General features: G+C 41.5%; 1 protein-coding gene across 2 annotated transcripts in view; it reads left to right on the top strand.

Moving 5' to 3' along the window:
* LOC100393583 (uncharacterized) overlaps positions 1 to 19,859 on the top strand; it is a 227,223-nt gene that overhangs the window by 206,564 nt on the left and 800 nt on the right. For both annotated transcript variants that reach the window (XM_078348925.1, XM_078348926.1), the window contains 6 exons: positions 5,774 to 6,105; positions 10,137 to 12,188; positions 13,316 to 13,423; positions 14,469 to 14,553; positions 14,646 to 14,792; positions 15,043 to 15,258. In XM_078348925.1, coding sequence (XP_078205051.1) covers positions 5,774 to 5,829 — 56 coding nt within the window. In that variant the 3' untranslated portion in view covers positions 5,830 to 6,105; positions 10,137 to 12,188; positions 13,316 to 13,423; ... (1 more) ...; positions 14,646 to 14,792; positions 15,043 to 15,258. The remainder of the gene's footprint in view (positions 1 to 5,773; positions 6,106 to 10,136; positions 12,189 to 13,315; positions 13,424 to 14,468; positions 14,554 to 14,645; positions 14,793 to 15,042; positions 15,259 to 19,859) is intronic.

Raw genomic sequence — 19,859 nt, 5'->3', positions numbered from 1 at the left:
GTTATGTTTTGCATTTTTTTGCATTTGCTGAGAGTGATTTACTTCCAATTATGCGGTCAGTTTTAGAGTAAGCATGATGTGGTGCTGAGAAGAATGTATATTTTGTGGATTTGGGGTGGAGAGTTCTGTAGATGTCTCTTCGGTCTACTTGGTCCAGATCTGCATTCAAGTGCTGAATATTCTTGTTGATTTTCTGCCTTGTTCATAGGACTTGGAACCAACCCAAATGCCCATCAATGATAGAGTGAACAAAGAAAATGTGGCACATACACACCATGGAATACTATGCAGCCATAAAAAACGATGAGTTCATGTCCTTTGCAGGGACTTGAATGAATCTGGAAACCATCATTCTCAGCAAACTGACACAAGAACAGAAAACCAAACACTGCATGTTCTCACTTACAGGCAGGTGTTGAACAATGAGAGCACATGGGTACAGGGAGGGGAATGTCACACACTGAGTTATGTTGGAGGCTGAGGGGCTAGGGGAAGGACAGCGGGAGGTGGAGAAGTTGGGGAAGGATAACACTGGTAGAAGTGCCTGATGTAGGTGAACAGGGATGGAGATAGCAAACCACCATGGCATGTCTATACCGTGCAACAATCCTGCAAGATCTGCACATGTACCCCAGAAGTTAAAGTACAATAAAAAATATATTTTGTTGCTAAAAATGCAAATGATCATCTGAGCCTTCAATGAATTTTAATTTTTGCTGATGAAAATTCTTGCCTCTGTATTGATGCTGACTGATTAAGGTGGTGGTTGCGCAGATTGAGGTGGCTGTGGCAATTTCTTAAAATAAGACAATGGTAAAGTTTGCTGTATCAGTTTATGCCTTTGATGGATTTATCTGTAGTGTGCCATGCTGTTGGATAGCATTTTACCTCACCATAGAACACCTTTCAAAATGAGAGGCAGTCCTACTAATGCTGCCACTGCTTTATCAACTAAATTTATATAAGATAAAAATTTTTGTTTGTCATTTCAACAGTATCTTCACAAGGAATAGATTGAATCTCAGACAGATAGGAAGTAAGAAGCAACTTTTAGTACATTCAAGTTTTATCATGAAACTGCAGAAATTCAGTCACAGGCTCAGGCTCCAATTTTACTTTTAATTCTCTTGCTAGTTCCACCATGCTTACAGTTACTTCCTCCACTGAAGTCTTGAAACCCTCCAAGCTATCCGTCAGGGCTAAAATCAACTCCTTCCAAACTTCATGCTTTTACCTCCTCCAAGGAATCACAAATGTCTTTAATTTTATCTAGAATATTGATTACTTGCTAAAAAAAAATCCAGATGATTTTTAATTTGCCTTGTGCAGATACAGAGAAAAATCATTGTCTGTGGCAGCTATGGCCTTACAAAATGTATTCTTTTTTAATTGTACTTTAAGTTCTGGGGTACATGTGCAGATCTTGCAGGATTGTTGCATAGGTACACACATGTCATGGTGGCCTCCTGTCTCCATCCCCCCATCACCTACATCAGGCTTTTTGTCCAATGTTATCCTTTGTTATCCTTCCCCAACCTCCCCACCCCTCGCCGTTTCTCCCCTAGTCCCTCTCCCTGCAACAGACCCCTGTGTATGACATTCCCCTCCCCGTGCTCATGTGTTCTCATTGTTCAACACCCACCTATGAGTCAGAACATGCAGTGTTTGGTTTTCTGTGCTTGTGTCAGTTTGCTGAGAATGATGGTTTCCAGATTCATCCATGTCCCTAGAAAGCACATGAACTCGTCCTTTTTTATGGCTTCATAATATTCTATGGTGTATATGTGCCACATTTTCTTTGTCCAGTCTATTACTGATGGGCATTTTTAATAGTACATAAAAATTTCCATCAATGATAGACTGGACAAAATGTATTCTTAAAAAATGAAATGTAAAAGTCAAAATTAGTCCTTGGTCCACGGGATTCAGAATGAATATTGTGTTAGCAGGCATGAAAACATTAATTTATTTGTACAGCTCGAACAGAGCTCTTGGGTTACAAGTGCATTTTTAATGAGCAGTAATATTTTAAAGATATATACACATACACGTATACACACACACACACACACACACACATGTTTTCTGAACAATAGGTCTCAACAATGTGCTTAAGATATTTGGTAAACCGTGCTGTAAACAGATGTGTTTTCATCCAGACTTTGCTGTTTCATTTATAGAGTATAGGCAGCATGGGTTTAGAAGAACTTAAAATTTTAGCATAATGGTAAATGAGTACTGCCTTTAATGTTTCATGTAAGCTTAGTTTAATGTAAGCTGCATTAGCCAGTATCTAGAGAGTCAGCCTCTCCTCTGAAGATTAGAAGCCAGACATTGACTTCTCCTCTATAGCTGTGGAAGTTCTATGTATCTCTTCTTCCAGTATAATGCTGTTTCATCTACACTGAAAATCTGTTATTTAGCATAACTACCTTCATCAATGATCTTAGATCTTCTGGATACCGTGCTTCAGCCTCTCTATCATCACTGGCTGTTTCAACTTGTGCTTTTATGTTATGAAGATGGCTTCTTTTCTTAAACCTCACGAGCCAACCTCTGCTAGCTTTAAATTTGTCTCCTGCAGCTTCCTCACCTGCCTCAGACTTCATGGAATTAAAGAATGTTAAGGCTTAGCTCTGGATTCAGCTTTGGTGTAATGAAATGTTGTGGCTTATTTGATTTTCTATCCAGACCAGTAACACTCTCTTCACATCAGCAGTAATACCATTGTACTTATTGTTCGTGCATTCACTGGAGTAGCCTGTTTAATTTGCTTTAAGAATTTTTTTTTGGCATTCACAGTTTAGTTTAATATAAGTAGCCTAGCTTTCAGCCTGTCTCAGATTTCAACATGCTTTTCTTACTCAGTTAATCATTTCTAGCTTTGTATTTAAATACTGGCATTATGGGGGCTAATGTGGCATACAAAGTATAACCATCTGGCAGGTAGAAACATAGTTTGACTCTACCAGTCTTCTGTCTGGCTCAACCCAGCAATATATCCAGACCTACTCATTCTTCCTGGAAGGAGTTTGATTATGCATCAAATTCCACAACCTCTATGGTTCCTACCCAAGGAACTGTTTGTTTAACAACTTTGCTCTAGGACTCGAGAGGATTTTGCATTTTTGAGTGTATTTAGATCGCAGAAAACAAAGAAGTAAGCATATAATGTGCCTGCATTTGGAAGCTATCTCCTCAGGATCAGAGACTGCATCCAGAGTGTGCGTGCATATGTGTGTTTGTCACAGATCCTCTATCAAGCTTAATGGAGAGAGAGTGGGAGATACATGTTCATACTAATTTTCATCATGTAGCTAGAAAGAACTGGAAAACTCATCCAGCCTTCCAACTTTTCTGCTACGTCTGGATTGTCTGGCTGCTACCTTACCAATTTTGTGATACTAACAAAGTGTGACACACCGTAAGCTCTGGGGAGCCACCAAAAACAAAGACAACACTATAGCACACAAGGATTTGAGAGTTACCTGAATATCTCTGCTGGAAAGTTTGGTGAGATCCTTTTTCTACATGAGTCGAGTCTTATCAAATGCACAGAAGCCAATATAGAGAGTCAAGGAAAAATGAAGAAACAGGGAAATATATTCAAAGTGACAAAACAAGATAAATCTCCAGCACCTGAGTGAAGTACTGATATGTAATTTATCTGACAGAGATTTCCAAATAATGGTCACAGTAATAATCACTGAGATCAAGATAGCTTTGCAAGAACAAGCTGAGACCTTCAAGAATAGGGAAAAGGTATACAATAATGTCAAACAGACCATAGATCTAAAGTGTATTGTAACTGAACTGAAAAAATTTAATAGAGGTGTTCATCAACAGAATTATCAGTGAACTTTAAGACTGGTCACTGGAAATTATCTAATCTGAAGACAGAAAAAAAAGATAATGCAAAAAGAGTAAAGACAGCTTTAGAGAGTTCTAGGACACCATCAAGCAGGACAACTTACACATTATTGGTATGCCTGAAGGAGAAGAGAGGAAGAAAGGAACAGAACAGAAAAATGTTTAAAGGAATAATGACAAAGAACTTCGCAAGTATGGGGAATAAAACAGAAAGGCTGATCCAGAAAGCCCATAGGAAACCAAATAAGGTGAATCCAGGGATTCCCAACAAGACACACTAAAATCAAAGTGTCAAAAGTTAAAGGCAAAAGGAGAGTGCTATTGTCTGCAAATTTGTATCCTCCAAATATTGTGTTGAGATTTCATCTCCAATGCTGGAGGTGGGACATAATGGGAGGTGTTTGGGTCATGGTGGTTGATCTCTCCTGAATAACTTGTTGCCCTCTTTTCACTTATGAAAGATTGTTGTTTAAAAGAGTGTGGCACCCCTATTCTCTATTCCTACCTCTCTAGCCATGTGTGACATACCTGTTGTCTCTTCACCGTCAGCCACAAATAAAAGCCTTCTGGGTCCCTGACCAGAAGCTGTGCAGATGCCACTTCCATGCTTCTACGGCCTACAAAACTGTGAGCCAAACAAACCTCAGTTCCTTATAAAGTATCCAGTCTCAGGTATTTTTTACAAAACCTTGTGTTGCTAACACAGAAACTAGTACCAAGGAGTGGGGTTTTGCCATAAAAGTACCTGATAATTTGAAATTTGCTTTGGAACTGCATAATAGGCAAAGACGATAGGAAGATGAGGAAACTTGGGGAACTTATTAGACCCTGGTTAAATGATTAACCCAAATGATAATAGGAATATGAACAGTGAAGGCCATGCTGATGAAGTAAATAAGACACAAATTTCAAGAAGTGGCTGCACCATTTTGCATTCCCACAAGCAATGAATGAAGTTACTTCTTGCTCCACATCCTTGCTAACATTTGATGTTGTCAGTGGTTCCAGACTTTGATTATTCTAATAGGCATCTCATGGTTGCATTTTGCTGAGGAAGTATTTTGTGTAGCCTCATTAAATATGCTTATTTTCCATTTGTATAATTTATTTGATGAGGTACTTGTTAAGGTCTTTAGCTCATGTTTGTTACTGCTCAGCTTTAAGAATGCTAATATGTTTTAATAATAGTTCTTAATCAGTTATGTATTGGCAAATATTTTCTTTCCATCCGTGGTCTCTCTTTTTTTCAGTGTCTTTAATGGTGTAAAAATGTTACATTTTCATCAAAATCAGCTTATCAATTCTTTCTTCTATGGACTTCAACTTTAGTGTTTTTTGTAAAGGTCATCGCTAAATCCACGATAATCTGTATTATCTTCTATATTATCTTCTATAAGTTTTACGGGTTTTTTGTATATTTATGTTGATGATTCATTTCGAGTTAATTGTGGTGAGGATGTAAGGTCTGTGATTTATTTTTTTGCATGTGGACGTCCAGGTATTCTAGAGCCCTTCCTGAAAAACCTGTTTCATCATCATAATCTAGCCTTTACTTTTTGGTCAAATATTAATTGAATATATTGATGTGTTTCTATTTCTGAACTCTCTATCGCATTTTATTTATCTGTTCTTTCACTAATACCACACTGTCTTGAATACTGTAGCTTTACATTAAATCTTGAAGTTGAGTAGTGTCTGTTCTCCAAGTTTGTTCTTCTCCCTCATGGTGTTAGCTATTCAAGGTTTGCCTCTCCATACAAACATTTTCGTTTAGATTGGAATTGCATTGAATCTATACATTAGAAAGAACTGGCATCTTAATAGCATTGAGTCTTTTAGCATTGAATTATTAATATGATACATCTCTCTTTTTGTTTCATTCTTCTTTGCTTTTTTTCATCAGATATTGACAATTTCTGGGATTACAGACCTCTCTCTATATTGGACACAAGACAGTAACAAATCCACATTCTTCAGCTAAAACGTCACTTCTGAAAGCCAAATGTCTGACCTTAGACAAGAGAGCCAGAAGAATGATAAAGGCATCCCAGGAAAATTGTGAAAATAATCAGCAACTATATATGTGTCACTCTTTCAAATTTCCCCAGGGCACCTGTCATTCCAGGCAATACCTGCCAGCTTGTGCCAAGGATACTGGTGCTCCCTGGGACGAGTTCCCCAGGGGAGGAGCTGGCTGCCATCTTTGCTGTTTGAGCGACACAGCCATTCCAGCCTGTGAGTTTTAGACAGTGCAAACTGACAAGGGTAGGAAGGGATCCCCAGATCCTTTTGTTTCTTTTTGAGAAGGAGTATTGCTCTGTCACCCAGGCTGGAGTGCAGTGGCACAGTCTCAGCTCATGGCAACCCCTACATCCTGGGTTCAAGCAATTCACCTGCTTCACTCTCCCAAGTAGCTGGGAATATGGGTGCCTATTACCACCATGGCTAATTTTTGTATTTTTAGTAGAGAAAGGGTTTCACCATGTTGGTCAGGCTGGTCTTGTACTCCTGACCTCAAGTGATCTGCCCTCCTGGGAGGAGAGAGGGTGGGGCTGGCTTCGGAAAGTCCAAACCAACTGGGAGTGGAAGGAATCACCCAGCACAGCACAACTGCTCTAATGAATAGTGGCCAGGCATTCCTTAAGAAGATCCCTGATTCTTTCCTCCTCGCTGGGTGGGACCTCCCAGCTGGGGCCTCCACCACCCCCACTGGTGTTCTCAAACTGACAGATTTAAATTAGCTCCTGCCCAGTAAGGAGGAATGGATCAGGAACCTGCTAAAAGCATCTGCCTTCAAGTATTTTGTAGAGTAGCTGTGTTGTGCCGATAGATCCCTTCTGCCCCATGGATTCTCCAGAGCTCCTGGGCGGTAATGGTAAGTTGCACAAACAGCAAAGATGGCAACTTACTCCCGACCCTGGGAAGTCATTCCAGGAATTCAAATCGCTGTCAGCCTGAGAACACCAGCAGGGGTGGCTGGAGCCCCCAGTTGAAAGGACGCTTATTGGGCAGAACCTCGAGACCTCCATACCAGGTAGAATTCAAATCTCTGTCAGCCTGAGAACACCAGCGGGGGTGGCTGTAGGCCCCAACCAAAAAAAACCCTCACTGGGCTTGACCTTGAGACCACCATGCAGGGAGAAAGAATTCAAATCTCTGTCAGCCCGAAAACACTGGCGGGGGTGGCTGCAGGCTGCAGTTGGGAGGTCCAGCCCAATGAGGAGGAATGCATCTGAGACCTTCAAAAAGATGCAATCTGGTCACATTTTGGTAGAGCACCTTGCTATGCCAACCCTGCCAGTTCTTGGGCTGAGAGATTTGAATTTTCCCTGGCATGAAGGTCTTGAGGTCCTGCCCAGTGAGGGACCTCCCGAACTGGGGCCCACAGCCACCCCCACAAGTGTTCTGGGGCTGACAGAGATGTGAATTCTCCATGGCATGGAGGTCTCAAGGTCCCACCCAGCTGGGAGCTCCAGCCATGCCTGCCAGTGTTCTGGAGCTGACAGATTTGAATTCTCCCTGGCATGGAGGTCTCGAGGTTCTGCCCAGTGAGGGTCCTTTCAACTGGGGCTCCAGCGACCCCTGCCAGTATTCTCAGGCTGACAGAGATTTCAGTTCTTCCTGGCATGGAAGTCTTAAAAGGTTCTTCCCAGGGTGGGTCCTTTCAACTGGTGGTTCTAGTCACCCCCACCATTGTTCTTGGGCTGACCAAGATTTGAGTTCTCCCTGTCATGGAGTTCTCCAGTCCTGCCCAGTGAGGGTCCTTTCAACCTGGACCTCCAGCCATCCCCCCAGTGTTCTCAGGCTGATAGGTTTGAATTCTCCTTGGCATGGAGTTCTCAAGGTCCTGCCCAGTGAGGGACCACCCAACTGGAACCTCCAACCAGAACTGCCTGTGTTCTCAAGCCCACAGAGATGAGTGTTCTAGGGCAGTGGGGAGCTGCCATCTTTGCTGTTTGGGCAACTTAGCCACTCCAGTATGAGGGCTTTGGAGAATCCATACCGATCAGGGGCAAAAGGGATCTCCCAGCACAGCACAGCTACTCTACAAATCTTGGTCAGGCAGATTCTTTTAGCAGGTTCCTGATCCATTCCTTCTTGATTGGCAGGATCTTGACAACTCTATCCGAGGGAGAATGTAAATCTCTGCTAGCTCTAGAATATCAGTAGGGGTGGCTGGAAGCCCCATTTGAGAGGTCCCATTTAATGAGGAATGGATCAGGGATCTATTTATTTTGAATCTGGCCATGATTTGATAGAGCAGTTGTGCTGTTCTGGGGATACCCTCCACCTTAGTCAGTTTGGACTCTCCAAAGCCCACAGACTAGAACAGCGGAGTCACCCAAACAGCAAAAATGGCAGCCCCTACTCCCCCAGGGAACTCATCCCAGGGAGAATCAAATCTCTGTCAGCCTGAGAGCACCAGCAGGAGTAGCTGCAGGTCCCAGTTGGGAGGTCCCATCCAGTGAGGAGGAATGAATGGGGGACCCACTTAAAGAGACAGTCTGGCCACATTTTGGTAGAGCAGCTGTGCTGTGCTGGGGGATACCTTCTGCCCTGAGTTGGTTTGGACTCTCCAAAGCCCACAGGCTGAAATGACTAAGTTGCCCAAAAAACAACGATGGTGGTTTCCCCTGCCCCCTGAAAACTCAGTCTCAGGTAGATAAAACACTGTTGCTGGTGGCTGGCAGGGGTTGTTTTCTTGATTACTTCCAATGCAAGTATCTGGTTGTTTCAATTGAAGGTGCTGTATTGATTTGCCCCTTTCATTCCTTTTCTTGAGAGGAATATTTTTTAAGTAAATCATTCTTTAAAAGTCTAATATAATATTTAAACATTTAAAAAGTGTGGAGCTATAGAAATGCCTAATTACATCTTAAGTTTGAGATACTTAGTAGTTTTGTACATTGTCAGTTACAGAATTTGCATCTTATATGGAAAGGACTTTAGATGTTATTCAGTCTATGTGCCTAAAATATCTTCTACTATAAAATAAGTATAATGAAGTCCATTATAGAGTTGTAAATGTTATATGTAAAAATATAGCAGTGAGGAGGCTGTGGGCTGGCCAAGGTGGCCAAGTTGAAGCAGCTGGTATGTGTGGCTCTCACAGAGAGGAACACAAGGGGAGAGTAAATACTGCATCTTCAACTGAAACATCCAGGTACTCACATTGGAAATAACCAAGGAAACAACTTGACCCAGGGAGAATGAAGAAAAGCAGGGCAAAATGACAGCCCACCTGGGAACAACACAGACCCAGGGGAACCTCCCTCATCCAGGGTAGTGGTGAGTGAATGTGTGACCCTGGGAACCCATCCTTAATCCATGGATCTTTGCAATCCTTGGGTCAGGAGATCTCGTGAACCCACTCTACCAGTGCCTTCAGTCTGACAGAGATACATGGAGTCATGGCATAGCAGCCACTCAGGCGCACATGGAGACCTGGGAGCCTTAGTTACTTGGGCTTTCCAGCAAAAGTAACTGCAGCTCTGGAAAAGTGGGAAGTTAGACCCTCATACATACCCCTAGGGAAGAGGCTGAGCCCAGGGAGCTGAGCCATGGCAGCCTGCAGACCTCACTTCCACAGCACTTCCCAGGATACAAACCACTGGCTTGGAATTCCAGCCAGCCACCAGCAACAGTGGTGAGCCTCCCTGAGACAGAGCTCCTGAGAGGAAGGACAGGCCACCATCTTTGCTGTTTGGGCAACTTAGCTACTTCAGTCTTTGGGGTTTGGAGAGTCTCAGCAGACCAGGGGCAGAGGGATCCACCAGCACAGCACAGTGCTACTCTACCAAAATGTGGCCAGCCTGCTTCTTTAAAAAGATCCCCAGTCCATTCCTCCTTACTGGGCAGGACCTCCCAGCCAGGGCCTCCACCACCTACTCTGGTGTTCTTGGGCTGACAAGAGATTTGAATTCTCCCTGAGATGGAGTGCCCAGAGGGAGGAGTGGGCCACCATCTTTGATGTTTTGACAACTTTTTTTTCAGGCTTTGGGCTTTAAAGAGTCCCAGCTGACTTGGGGTGGAAGCAGTCCCCCAGAACAGCACAGCTGCTGTACAAAAGCATGGCCAGACTGCTTCTTTAAGCAGGTCCCTGATTCACTCCCCCTGTTTGAGGCTTCCCAACTGGGGCCTCCAGCCACCCTCACTGGTGTTCTCCTACTGACAGAGATTTCAATATTTTCTGGGATGGAACTCCCTGATGGAGGGGAAGGCCACCATCTTTGCTGCTTTTGCAACTTAACCACTTCAATCTTCAGGTTTTGGAGTGTCCAAGGAGAACAGGGGCTGATGTGAACTCCCAGCACAGCACAGCTGCTCTGTGAAATGTGGCCAGACTGCTTTTTAAAGCACTTTCCCAATGTCATTCCTCATTGGGTGGAACCTCCCAACTGGGGTCTCCAGCCACCTCTTACAGGTGTTTTTGGGCCAGCAACATGTTCATACCTGCCTAGGGCAAAGCTCTCAGAGAAAGGGGTAGGTTGCCATTCTTGCTGTTTCATAGGCTTCGCTGATGATAACTCCAGGTACTGGAAAATCTGAGGCTACTAGAGACTGGAGTGGGCCCTGGGCATACTATAGCAGCCCTACAGAAAAGTGGCCAGACTGTTACCTGGGTTTCCATTCCTATGTCTTCTCACTAGGCAAGTCTTATAGGCCTGGGCCTCTACCCACCCCGACCCCTGCCAGAGCTGTCAAGCCAATAGCAACTCAGCCATTCCTTGGATGGAGCCTCCAGGGGCAACTGAAAGTCTCTCTGCCACTGTTTCTGCAGTGGAACTGTCCTTGCTATCCTCAGAGTAATGAAGGAGCTAAGACTCTTACCTCCACCTTCAACAAGCTTTGATCGACCCAAGGAGAGGAAGCTAGTCTATCTCCTGTAGGTTCTATGCACTCCCCACTGCTCGCAACAGGGAACCCCTGGATTGGCCCCACAGCACAAATTCTCCATCCTGGGATGATTGCACTGAACAGTTGCTGACCTGTATCTCTCCAGGGGTAGAACCCCAAGAAGACAAGCAAAAGACCCTTGGCTACAACCACTACTAATGTCCCTTCCTCTTCTGCCTCAAAGTTGGGGAAGAAATATAAACTCTGAGATTACCCCAAAACTGCAGTTGGCATCCTAGGAGTGCCAAGCCATTATCTACAGCCAGCACTCAAGGGGGAGAAAAGCACAATTTCAGATCATTGAGAAAGAACATGGCTGCAACTGTGAAGAAACACAGGTGAGCCACATAGCTAAGCAAGAGTCTACCAACTGACCAGTAAGCCCAAGTGCCACCTACTGCATCACATCCAAAAGATACAACGCCAAAAATTCCTTGTTAATATACTCCCATCTGAAACCAGAGATAAGACATCAAGTTCGAGTAAAGATCCTGCACAAAGCCTCAGCCTGGTGAAAACATCCAAAAATACGTTTATTGACTTATTTTACTCAAGCTACACTGCAATGAAAGGAAAACCCACACATGGAGATGAGAAGAAACCAATGCAAGAACTTCAGTAACTCAAATGGCCTCAATGTCATATGACCTCCAGACAACCACAACAGTTCTCCAACAAGAGTTCTTAACCTGGCCGAACTGTCTGTAATGAAAAACTAGAGAAGCAAGACAAGATACTAAAGCTAGAGGAAGACAAGAAATAACCAAAAATTAGAGCTGAACTGAAGGAAATCAAGACACGCACAAAGAAAAACATTCAAGAGATCTACAAATTCAGGAGTAGGTTTCTTGAAAATATTAAGAAAGGCTGCTAGCAGACTAATAAAGAGGATGATTCAAATAAACACAATTAGAAATAACAAAGGGAATGTTACCACTGACCCGACAGAAATAGAAACAACCATCAGAAATTACTGCATACACCTCTATGCACACAAACTAGAAAACTTCAAAGACATAGATAAATTCCTGGGCAAAAACACCCTCCTACACTGAGTCAGGAAGAAATTGATTTGCTGAACATATCAATAACCAGCTCTGAAATTGAATCAGTAATAAGTAGACTACCAACCAAAAAAAGCCAAGGACGTGATGAATTATCAGCCATATTCTACTAGATGTACAAAGAAAAGCTGGTAACACTCTTACAGGAACTGTTTGAAAATACTGAGGAGGAGAAACTCCTCCACAACTCATTATATGAGGCCGACATTATCTTGATACCAAGATCTGGTGAAGACACACACAGAAAAGGAAACTTCTGGCCAATATCCTTGATGAACATCAGTTCAAAAATCCTCAACAAAAATATTGGCAAACCAAATCCAGCAGCATATCAAAAAGTTAATCCACCATGACCAGGTAGGCTTCATCTCTGGGATCCAACATTGCCTCAACACACACAAATCAATAAATCTGATTCATCACATAAACAGAACTAGAGACAAAAACCACGTGATTATTTCAATATATGCAGAAAAGCCCTCCAATAAAATTCAACACCTCTTCATATTAAAAACTCTCAAAAATCTGAGAATTGAAGAAGCAGCTCAAAATGGTGAGGTGTTTTTGTACCAATATCATACTGTTTTGGTTACTGTAGCCCTGTAGTATAGTTTGAAGTCAGCTAATGTGATGCCTCCAGCTTTGTTCTTTTTGCTGAGGATTGCTTGGCTATTAGGGCTTTTTTGGTTCCATATGAATTTTGAAATAGTTTGCTCTAGTTCTGTGATGAATGCCATTGGTAGTTTAATAGGAATAGCTTGCATCTATAAATCACTTTGAGCAGTATAGCCATTTTAATAACATTAATTCTTCCTATCCATGAGCATGAAATGTTATTCCATTTGTTTGTGTCTTCCCTTATTTCCTTGAGAAGCGTTTTGTAATTCCCCTTGTAGAGATCTTCCATCTCCCTGGTTAGCTGTATTCCTAGGTGTTTTTTTTTTTTTCTGTGTGTGGCGATTATGAATGGGATTGTGTTCTTCATTTGATTCTCTGCTTGACTGTTGATGTATAAGAGTGCTAGTAATTTTTGCACATTGATTTTTTTTTTGAGATGGAGTTTCGCTTGTTACCCAGGCTGGAGTGCAATGGCATGATCTCGGCTCACCGCAACCTCTGCCTCCTGGTTCAAGCAATTCTCCTGCCTCAGCCTCCCGAGTAGCTAGGACTATGGGCAAGTGCCACCGTGACCAGCTAATTTTTGTATTTTTAGTAGAGATGGGGTTTCACCATGTTGACCAGGATGGTCTCGATCTCTTGACCCCATGATCCACCCACCTCAGCCTCCCAAAGTGCTGGGATTATAGGTGTGAGCCACCGACATTGATTTTTGTATGCGAAGACTTTGCTAAAGTTTATCAGCAGAAGGAGCTTTGGGGCCAAGACTATGGGTTTTCTAGATATAGAGTCATGTCATTGCAAATTGAGACAGTTTGACTTACTATTTATTCCTCTTTTCCTTCCTCTATTTGAATGCCCTCCAGTTTTGCCCATTCAATGAAATGTTAGATGTGGATCTGTCATGGCTAGCTCTCATCATTGTGGCACTTCTAACTAGAAGGACAAGAGTGGCCAGTGTTGTCACCTGAAAGGTAAGTGCAGCCCATAATTAAAGTGTAGTGAAGAAGGAGATATATGCATATGTGTAAGTAAATATAATTGAGATATATTTAGCAGACAGAATCAATAGAGTTGATGAGTGATTGACCAGATGTGTAGGGAGTCTATGTCACTCCCAGGTTTTTGACTTGGGCAACTGAACACTCATGAAGGAAAAAGAGGATCCAGGGAGAGGACCTTATCTGAGGACTCAGGTAGGGCTGAATATCTGCAGTTGAGGCTGGTGGAGTGTGGGCTGGGCATGGGATTCACAAATGGAAATGCCACTGGGTCTGCAGCTCAGACATGGGCACGAGCAGAATAGAGATAGAGAGGCTCCACGGCTGCTGAGTAAGTGTGATTCCCAGGTGATGGTGTCAGCTGAGAAGGGAAAGAGGCCCATGTGAGGACACTGAAGGAGAGGTGAGCAGACAACGAGTAGCCCACAGGAGACAGGAAGGAACAACTAGAGGGAGAAGCCAAGCCAGGCATGTGTGGTAACATATAGGAACTAAGGGAGAGGACATTTCACGTTGGAGGGGATGCCATACAACAGGACTCTGTTACAGTTTTTAGCTTTGTCCACAAGAAGTTACAACAGTCAAGAAAAAGAAACCAGAACCCAGTTATGGAGTTAAGGAGTGAGTCAGAGAGAAGTTGGGTAGGGACAGTGAAGTAAAGCCTCTTTTTTAAGGAAGTTTGCCTGAAAGATAGACTAGCTGGACACATGCTGGGTGTGTGGGGTAGAGAGAGGAACGATGGAGGGTAGGAGAGCCTTGAGCCTGCAAGAAGCAGCTCCTAGAATAGAGAAGCTGAGGTTAAAGTTGTGGAAGAGAGTGGGGATAACTGTGAGTGATAGAAGGAGATCAGAAGTGAGAACAGAAGGAGATCCAGAATCATGACAGAGATATGACCTTTGCCAAGAGCACAGTCAGTCCCCTTTCACTGTCACAGAGAGCTAGGGCAAAACAATTGGTGTTCAGGAGTTGGCTTGTAGCATAATATTTTAACTATGTCCTTTAAAAAATTTCTCCACAGACACTACCCAAAGCCGTCCTTCACTACAGTGGCAGACAGACCTGAAAATTTTCACCTAAAGCAGCAGAGTGAACTGTAGAGTCGGGTAATTTCCAAAAGGCTTGCTTCGTTACATTAATACTAAAGATTATTCAGGAGGCCAGTCTTCTGAGATTTCTGTCATTTTTATCATGCCAGGTCACCAACCAGTATGAAGGCTAAAAGCAGGCCTCTTTGGGAATTCCAGGTGGAAGCGTTGAACATCTGTATTATTCCTGGTCTTGAATCATCCTGATATTCTTCATTCTGTTATTCACATTGGACAAGGGCAAGGAAATGAGTCTGGTCAGAGTCAGTGTTTCCCAACAATGTTGATTTGTTTGGTCCTAAATATTTAAACACATTTTATAAATAGCTTTTCCACACCACATATATAGGGAAAAATAAGGAATTAACTTGGCCCAGTAGCCCTGTATGTGGGGCTAACACACTGTGTATCTCGCACCAACCCTAAGCTTTGTTTTCTTCCTGTCATTTTGCTCATATTTCTTTCCTATAAACAAGCCTCATTCCAGATTTTCTTTCCATATTTAAGCAGGAACAAAGATCACCACAACTGATGCCCCTTCGACTACGTTAGATGGCAACTTGCCTTCAGTATGGTGACACACATCAGTTAAGACTGGGGTTGTGCCTGGCAGGACTCTCTACAAGGACATCCAATCTCTTTAATAAACATGCGATGCTGTTTCCAGTTCTCTTGCCTGACACAGCATAGGAAGATGCTGAACAGCCACATTGCAATCCACTGGTCAGTGGTGATGTAAGGAGGTTGGAGGGGAGGAGTGAGGAGGGAGGAGTGAGGGGGAAGGAGCAGGGAAGACTGGGTGGTTGTAGGCCTTCTTCATGTGTTCATTGGCTTTGGCATTAGGCCAGCTACTCAAATTTCAAAAAGTTAAAAAATATGACTTTGGAGGCTTGTTACGTTGATGATGATTATAATCCCTGAGAATTCCTGGTATGACAAAGAGAAAAGAAGATAATTTGTGAAAGAAATAAATGTCCAGTTACTATTATTTGAAAGTGTCAGTCTATAGCTCTTCTTAATGAGAATAGGCAGCTCTCTGTTGCTCGGGGTCGGATTTCCTTGGTGGTGTATCTAATCACAGGAAAGATTATGGTTCCCTCCGGTCTCTTTCTGGGGAACTTGAGCCCACTTCTCATTTTATTTAATTAAAGGAAATATAACTCAAATTAGAATTTACTGTTGTTTAACAATGCCACAAAGACATGGCTGAAAGCTATTTTTTGGTTTGTGTAAAATTCTGTTTTTGTGTGCTCGTAATGGTTCCAAAAATTGGGTGCTGGCCAAAGGATGATACTGTTACAGAAGCCAGCAAGTATACCTCTGCTCAATCACACCCTCAGGGGTGTGAGGAATTGACTCTAGTGTGTGCAAATCCAATTTGCCTATCTTCCCAAGTGAGAGTTCATCAGATAATTAACTAAATTATGTGCCAGACACATAATTTTACATGTATTATCTCATTAAATCTCAAACAACTCTATGATATAGGTGTTTATTATTATCCCTATTTAGATGAAACATTTAACCTTCAGAGAATTTAAATAAGTTGCACTTGCAAGCTTAGCAGGTGAGGAGTCAAATTTGGAGTAGAATTTAGATCTGTGATTCCCCGGATCCACAGACTTAACCAGTGTCCTGTTCTCTTTGCTCAGAGAGCACCTAGAGAAAATCTATAACCAAATAATCACAAAACAAGGGATGATGCAATATACATAAAGGTAGGATTTTTACATTAAGTGGAAGGAAGAAAAAATCATTATTATTTATTTTTTCTGGGTGAGATGAAAATACTTCTGTAAGAGTATTTCCAATTTCACCAAAGTATGGAAGGATATCCATCCTAATAACAATACCCAGTAATGGTATTTTATTTAATTTTAGCCTAGTAAATGATTTGATTCTGCAACAGAACATTTCCTTAGAATTTTGACATCTGGAATTCTGAATAGTTCAATGGTTTTGGTGGAAATTGACTATTAATATTTTATATACTTGTTTTGATAATTTTGAGGCTAAATGAATCAAATCTATTCATAACACTAAGTTTTCAAATTCTGAAATCTTTTAGAATTGTTTGGTTAAAACTAGTTCTTTTCTTCCAGTTCGTTAGCTCACTAAATGAGTCAAAATAAAGAAAAACAAAAATTAATTTTCAGTCCAATTTAGAAAGTTATTTATAGTTACATTGTGTTATCTCTTCCTTTAAAAAAAATTCTCCTTTCTTCTTTTCTTCCTCTTTTTGAGGGGATTATAAACACTGCCAGCATTTTTTGCCTAAAGGTTAAATCCTCTTAAACTCTTTTGTGATCTATAGTTGGTGCCAGATTGTCATAAGAAAATTATGTGAAATACTGGTGAATGAACAAGCAAACCAGAAGTTAGGTTTTCAGAACAGATGCTAGCCAGTAGTTCACAGGCATAATCCAGCTACTGGTGGGCATCTATTTGGCCAGCCCTTGACCACTGTAGATGTGAACTTCCCTGGACATTGGCAATCAAGATGGAAAGAGGCAGAGAAAGCCCTGTTGTCATCACTAATTCCCTTTTGACCACAAATGACAGCATGACCTGCTTGTAAGAAATAACATAAATGGTGGTTAGGTGCCTCTACAGGCCCACAGTAGCCCATTCAACAAAGAGCAAAAGTCAAACTACTTCTGATGGACTTAGCAACATCATATTCACCTGTGAGGCAAGTCTTTTATTGCTTGCTTTGGGACTGGCTTCATCTCATTTTCTGTAGGAAAATGAGCCTACTTGATTTGGAAACAAAATTTTGGAACACAATCCCTTTGTAAGTTGGGAGATCTCTAAACTGAAATATCAAGTAAGATGAAAAGCCCCTTGAGAAAGAAATTTCTGGCTGGGCATGGTGGCAGATGCCTGTAATTCCAACACTTTGGACAACTGAGGCAGGAAGATCACTTGAGGCCAGTAGTTTGAGACCAGAGTAAGCAACATAGGGAAAACCCTGTGATGTAGTTTGAATATGTGTCCCCACCCAAATCTCATGTTGAATTGTAATCCCCAGTGTTATAGGTACAGTCTGGAAGGAGGAGACTAGATTACGAGGGTAGATTTCTCATGAATGATTTAGTACTATCTCCTTGGTACTCCTCATGATAGCAAGTGACTTCTCGAAAGATTTGGTTGTTTAGAAGTGTGTGGTATCTCCCCCCTCACTCTCTTGTTCCTGCTTTCACCATGTGACATGCCTGTTCCCCCTTCACAATCTGCCAGTAATTTGTGGCAGATTATGAGTGTGTGTAACTTATGAGTGCTGATAGGATGAAAGATAGAAAATGATTTTGGATTGAAAGAAAATCATTCTTGAAGCTTTGAGTGTTCCTTTCATATCCTATGTTGATTGTTTTTCAATATTCCCTGTTTCAGCCCTGACTGACTTGGAGTCTCTCTCACGATGACTAACTGCAGTATGAGATTCTAGGATGTATATAGAATAGAAAATGGAAACTAAATAAAAATTGAGGAATTCTGAAGCAACTATGCTCTTTAGATAATAACACTATAACAATATTGATTGTTTAATTGTAATAAATGCACCACACTAATATAAAATGTTAGTAATAGGGAAAGAAGAGTGTGGGGTCTTACAGGAACATTATACTATTTTCACAATGTTTCTGTAAATCTAGAAGTGTTCAAAAATTAAAATTCTATTTAAATAAATTGCAATACATAAGATTAATTAAACCCAAATTGTGGAAAATATAACTTCTGTTATAATGTTCCTTGAAAGTTTCTAAAGACAAGGCTTTTCTATTTTTAGTAGAAATTGCACATATTTTCAAGTTTAACTATTACTATGTGACAATATTAGCAGTGCCAAAAGCTTAATAACTCATAGATTCATTGTAATGGAAAGTAACGTATACTGTTGTTTTACTTTTGGAATACTGTATGAAATATGTAATCTTTTTTTTTCTTTAAGATGGATTCTCACTCATTCGCCCAGGCTGGTGTGCAGTGTCATGATCTCAGCTCACTGCAACCTCTGCCTTCTGGGTTCAAGCAATTCTCCTGCCTCAGCCTCCCCAGTAGCTAGGACAACAGGCATGTGGCACCATACTTGGCTTTTTTTTTTTTTTTGATCAGAGACAGGGTTTCACTATGTATGTTGGCCAGGCTGGTCTCAAATTCCTGACCTCAAGTGATCTGCCCACCTTGGCCTCCCAAAGTGCTGGGATTACAGGCATGTGCCACCATTCCTGGCCAAAACATGTAATCTCTTGTTTAGATTTATAATAACAGTTATATGATACTCAGTAATGGAAGGTGATCTACATAAAATAAAAGGCCAGGCACAGTGGCTCATGCCTTTACTCTAAGAATATTGGGAGGCCAAGGTACAAGGACTGCTTCAGTTCAAAACCAGCTTTGTCAACATAGTGAGACCTCATCTCTACAAAAAAATTAAAAAAAAAAAAAAAAAAACAAGCTGAGGGTGGTGACACACACCTGCAGTCCCAGATATTTGGGAGGCTGAGGTAGGAGGATCACTTGAGCCTGGAAGACAAAGGCCACTGTACTTCAGCCTGGGTCACAGAGTAAGATCCTATCTCAAAATAAATAGGTAGATAGATAGATAGTTGTTATTTATCTAAATATTTGAAACAAAAGTTGAAAAACCTCCCAGCTCAACTAAGAGTTCCTAGAATAAACAGAAGTATAAATCATTATACCTCTTTACTTTAAAAATATTACAGATTATCAGTATTTTAATAACAAAAACATTATCAAATACTTTATATATACTTTGTAATCTGTCCTTTACAAAATTATTTAACCTTTATGACAGGAGTTACTACGGTGCTCACTCCACAGATGAGGTGCTGGGACTTAGTGAACTGAATAACTTGTTCACAGTCAATAGGAGACAGAGACCCAGTTTGTCCACAAAAAGATAATTTTAACCAATAGCATTTTACAGTAGAGTTATCCCAACACCTATGAATTCTAAAAACATTTCATTCAAATCTGTCTTTTAATATTAGCACCTCTTCAACCTCTTCCTGACTGTACCGCCAAATTTATCTTCCTAATCTCTCTCACCCTGTAAATTTCTTTGTGTGTATGAGCGTATATATGAGAGAGAGAGAGAGAGAGAGACGGAAACAGGGAAAGAGTAAATTTGCCAAAAACAAAGATAGGAAGGTTGTAGTAACATCTTTTCTTTTATTTCTCAATTCTGATGTCCCCAGTTTCATCCCTGGGAGATTTGTTCTAGGATAGAGTAGCTAAAGGAACAGAGAAAATAAGAGGGAAAGTGGTGACCTGAATATCAAACACTAAAGAAGGGGCTA

The sequence above is a fragment of the Callithrix jacchus genome, chromosome 14 (genome assembly GCF_049354715.1).
Source record: "Callithrix jacchus isolate 240 chromosome 14, calJac240_pri, whole genome shotgun sequence".
Lineage (NCBI taxonomy): Eukaryota > Metazoa > Chordata > Mammalia > Primates > Cebidae > Callithrix > Callithrix jacchus.
The sequence above is the reverse complement of the archived record's forward strand: the minus strand, read 5'-3'. Positions and strand labels throughout refer to the sequence as shown.